Source organism: Punica granatum, unplaced genomic scaffold, assembly GCF_007655135.1.
Source record: "Punica granatum isolate Tunisia-2019 unplaced genomic scaffold, ASM765513v2 Contig00108, whole genome shotgun sequence".
In the NCBI taxonomy this organism is placed as follows: Eukaryota; Viridiplantae; Streptophyta; class Magnoliopsida; order Myrtales; family Lythraceae; genus Punica; species Punica granatum.
The window spans coordinates 105,001-110,000 of record NW_022204095.1 but is presented as its reverse complement, the minus strand read 5'-3'; the positions used below and the strand labels follow the sequence as shown (position 1 = coordinate 110,000).

At 47.1% G+C, this 5,000-nt stretch overlaps 1 protein-coding gene across 1 annotated transcript in view; it reads left to right on the top strand.

Moving 5' to 3' along the window:
* The window catches only part of LOC116190062 (cytochrome c biogenesis CcmF N-terminal-like mitochondrial protein 2), a 6,475-nt gene that overhangs the window by 130 nt on the left and 1,345 nt on the right, over window positions 1-5,000 (top strand). Inside the window, 2 exon segments of the mRNA XM_031519733.1 lie at window positions 36-69; window positions 71-5,000. The exon segment at window positions 71-5,000 is cut by the window's right edge and continues 1,345 nt beyond it. Of these exon segments, the coding sequence (XP_031375593.1) occupies window positions 36-69; window positions 71-445 (409 nt within the window). The 3' untranslated portion in view covers window positions 446-5,000.

The following is a 5,000-nucleotide window of genomic DNA, read 5'->3' as shown; positions in this document are numbered from 1 at the left end:
CTTGCCAGGAAGTTGGTGGGCTCATCATGAATTAGGTCGGGGTGGCTGGTGGTTTCGGGATCCCGTAGAAAATGCTTCTTTTATGCCTCGGGTATTAGCCACAGCTCGTATTCATTCAGTAATTCTACCCCTTCTTCATTCTTGCACCTCGTTTCTTAATATTGTGACTCTTCTATGCTGTGTCTTAGGAACCTTTTCAATACGGTCCGGATTGCTAGCTTCCGTTCATAGTTTTGCTACAGATGATACACGAGGAATCTTTTTATGGCGGTTCTTCCTTATAATGACCGGCATATCTATGATTCTTTTCTCCCAGATGAAGCAGCAGGCATCGGTCCTTAGAACCTATCAAAAAGAGATGGTTGTGGCGCGAAGTACTCTTGTGCACCTACGTCACTCGCCTCTACAACTACCGTCGCCGCCTCTAAAGCTAGAGTATATCTAAAGTGCGCTTCTCCTGGATTGCTTTGGAGATTTAGAATCAAATAAATGTTCTTTTTCCCCGTTGGTCAACAACCAACAAAAGTCAGTTCTTCACTACTCCGGAGTGAAAATTCAGTCTCTCCTTTTTGGGGGAGCGGAGCAGTCAAAGAATGAACCAAAAAAAAATGATTCTTCTAGAATGCTTATTCCTCACAATGGCTCCTGTGGAGACATTACAATGGCAATTAGGATCTCAGGACATGGTAACACCTTTGATAATGGAATTACCTCAGGAGCGAAAGTGTATTTGTCTTTCTCTGGTTCTCTCTTTCTTTGTGCCTTCCTGTCTTACTTTATGGAACTGGGGGTTCTACTATTTTCTTTCCAAAAACGCATGGAAATGGAACGACTATCGAGCTTCTTGGGACCATATTTACTCGTATCTTTCTGGTGCTGATGCTAATACTAAATTCCCATGAAGTAGCTCACTGCGCCGGCGCCGGGGAAGCTTCAAGATCTCATTGACCTCTGGTTGACGAAGAAGAGGCTCTTTCGGGCAGCCATCTCCTACGGGTTCATGAGCAGCAACGAAGTTAGTCTCCCCTCCATACCATTCATACCATTAGGGAATTCTCTTTCAAGCAGGCAAGTAGTCCACAGCTGGTGAGGGCCAGTCTTCCACCTTGGGGATTACACCCAAAAGCCTCAGCAATTGCAGTTCCTTCTAACTATTCTATTTCTATCTTTCTCACGTCTTTAAAGTCCTTCCCCATAGCGATCATGCCCCACTCCGGCTATTCTTCTTTTATTTTAGGAATAACGAGGAATGGAATGTGCTTTCCAATGCGTGTGTGGTAAGCATGAGCCTTACCATGGATAGGTGATTCTTTCCGCAAGTTGAAAACCTTCAAAGAGTTGGAACGATTCCCGCGCTGATTATTCGACTCACCCACTTCCTTTATTTCTTTTTTCTGTGGCAAGGCAGACAGCCACAGATCAAGTTCCGTAAATAGAGAATCGGGCTTCGTGCCACTACTATTTGTTCGACTACTTGACGCGATCGGTCCATTACGTTGTTCCAACAGTAAGTACCCGCTTTGAACTGGTCACGGCTTCTTCCTTTCGAGCCACGTACGCCCCTGGTCTTCTCCTTCCTCTTTCAACGACATTTCGACCTGGTTCTCCACCATTTGAAAAACAAGGCTGAAAGGGTCACAAGAAGAAGGAGACTTGGGGGCGGATGTCTCCCAAGCGCCTCGAATCAATGGTAAAGTATCCTAGAAGTCTTTCTTTCATACGGCGGTTATCCGGCAATTAATTGTCCGAAAAAAGAGAGACTTCAGTCGGATAGTTCTTGCATTCTTCACTCGCTCTGGCCATCAGTCTGTGGGTGGTTCAGAAGGTTTGGGAAAATCTTCCTATTTCGAGAGCCGATATGACTAGGATTTTTATGTAGATATGTAAGGCTTTCCTCTCTCTTCCAGGATCCCTCTCGCTGTGATGCTGCTTCCCGAGGACTTTCCATTTCACCGGGATTCTCGTCTCAAGGTCATTTCCGCCTATAAACGACTATCTACTCAAAGGATGAAAGAAGAAATCCCTCGAAGAGGCAGGGTTCGGGCTGCCAAACCTTTCTACGATGCTTGGGGGAAAGATCTTTCTATCCCAGTGAGAGCCCATTTGTCTACTAGTTGGATCTCGAAATGTCCCACTTTGATACGACCGGGAAATCTCTCCTCCATCCTGTCCTTACCATCTTTCGGTAGCAGCATCCGGAGCAAGAACTGGTAGTCCCCCATGGTCCAGGGGCCTTCGTTCCCTCTTAAGTAGATAGGCTGGTCTATTTCGCCTTCGCTACGACCAGGAAGCTTTGACGGAAGTCCCATATCTGAGTCGCCGGAGATGCAAGTCTCCCATTGGTTCGAAGAAAACCATTCAAATGAAGTGGGCGGGATCGCTAGCACGAAAGGAGAAGTTGCGGGATTCTTTCATCGATAAGGAGATTGACAGCCATACCCCTCTACCTATCCCCCGGGTTAAGGCTTTCACTTGAGATTCTCCCGTTTGCCAGGAGGAAGGGCGGGATCTTTCATCGATAGCTATTCATTTGAGTCTTCGGGTAGCATTGCTTTGCTTGGCATCGGTCTATCGTAGTCCCCATGGCACCGCTAGATAAGAGGTTAGAATCTAAATCATGACAGTAGCGGAAGTAGACACCAAAAGGAAATTCCAAGCAAGGGTCAAAGGCACTCGGGGCTGGCAACTAACCCCTCCGCGGAGGGTCGGGCGATTAAAGAATGCAACTCCTGGGCTTCCGGGGCTAGGATAGGACTACTATGTCCACCCAAAAGCTCTCATTCTCGGCCAAGTCCGAAAGCAATGCACGAAAAGGCTCACGAAGGCTTTCCCCGATGCACAGACGAGAGCAACTCCCTAATTTGGACTGAATAGCCAATGTCTTTAGTAATTCACTCATTCAAGCCGCTTCTTTTCTTCCAAAATAGAGAAAACTCCGTACCCCGATCTAGGCTTCCAAACAACTCTTCCCGGATACACATATCGTAACGAATGGCAGAAAGAGAAGGCGAAAGGGCTCGCCCTCGAATCAAAGGGCGAAATGAGAGCTATGGCAGGTATAACGGGTTAAGCGGGCGACTTTTAGTCTAATTCCCTCATGGCCGGGTACAGCTTCAGACAGCTCACTGGCTAAATCGTATAAGAGGGCATTTCGAGGAATAAGTCCTGTCGAGAATAAGTATTACTTGCTTTGGGACTTCGATTGTCTATCTATCGCTTAAGACAGAATGTTCGGATGTCGGCCCCTACTTGTTAAGTAAGGCGAGAGTCAAGCCTTTCCTTTCGATCCTGGCCCTGTAGGAGCTGCTTCAAAGCCCGAGTCAAAGGAGGTGGTGACCAAGTGAAGACGTTCATCGCCTTACTACCATGGTATCTCAGGAACTTCTTTTTCTTTCGTGGCTAGGGGGCTTTAGGTCATGCAACGGCCTCAGTCAGGGACTTTCGAACCATTTTAGGAGTGATCGGCACCATTGGTTATACTATAGTTGATTGATGCAAATCCTAATCCCATTCTGTGAAAACTTTGAGTGCGATCGGGAAGGAATAAGGCCCGAAATGCCCACTTCGAAAGAAAAGGCAGTCTTTAAGTGAATACACCGGGTACTGCCTTGAATTGCTAAAAGAGAAGCGAACCGGCTAGCGCCCAGAAGAGATGTGTACTGGCCTGGCCCAAGTGAAAGGCCAGCCGAACCTAAGTGTCAAAAAGGGAGGGCGATTGCTTTCTTTTCCTCCTTGTCCTTTGTGAACCCGAAAGCGACTCTTTTTTGCCTATACCGGACCCCAGCTCCACGAAACTTTAAAGATAGGCTGAACCTTGAGCGAGTGAACCAGGTGGTTGAAGACCATACAACGAATGAGAAAATCCCTCCTATTTGTCTGTGCACCTAAGTTTGGTCAAATCTTCAAGTGTCGGGGTAATTTTATTAGTAATTTGGTGACGAAGGAAATCTAGATCGCGTCTATGAAGTGAAATCCGGCTTGCGAGCTTAAGAGCCAAAGGAGCCTCCGTTTGAAGGTGGCCCGCTTCTTAGCGAAATGGACTTGCTACCCCCAGTCTTCGGAGCTTTACGGAAAGACATGATATGATGGAGATAGATCCTTCGATCGCGCAGCCAGAGGACTTGACTAAGAGAATCTTGCTATCCAAAAGCTATGACTTGAGACTGATCGTCACGAAGAACGAGGGTTCCCCACGGGAGACTGGCCAGGCCCTTCTCTTTGGGCTCTTGGGAAACAGTCTCATCTGGTGGATCTAGGAATTAGCAAAAAAAAAGTACAAAATAGGGACTTAGCGGCAAGAACTCCTTTTTTCCATGAGCTTTGCCTGCTTTAGGTCATTAGTGTCTCGTCAACTGGATGGGATATTCCGCCTTAGGGCCTTGAAGTGGAAGAAGCCCCGGCTGACTAAGCCAATGAAGAGAGAATCAGACAGCGTACTGAAATAGGATGTGAAAGGTGAAAGCCTTCCCCAGGATCTTCCAAACTCTTTTAGAAAGCTAGCGCCATCTATCTGTAAGCAAAACCTCCCTTTTTTGATCCTTCCGCCAAGCGTAGCCGATCCCTAAAGGTTGCTTCTCACTCTCCTGGTTCTATCTTTCTTCAAAACCGTCTACGAGGATATAATCCCTTGGCCTTCCTTTTCATTGACCGAGGCCTTTTTCTCCTTTTCTTAGTGGAATGGGCTTGTTCCGATCGATGAAGAAAAAAGGAAAGAGGAGCTTGACTCGCATACATTTTTTTAGCTATTTAGGCCTTCTTGTTCGGAGACATTCAACCATCCAATCCCAATCGAGGAAAGGTAGGAGGCCAACTCGAGGTCTCAAAGCAGCTGACGATCCTCTGAAAGGAGAGAATGCGGGAGACAGAATGATGTCGGCACTGAAGGCCAGCACAAGAGGTCAGACTAAACAACTCATTCGACGCGTCGGGGGTACTCGACCTGTGCAACATCCAGGAGGGATGGTCAACAAGAAAAGATTTTCTTCCGCTTAGGGGGGATA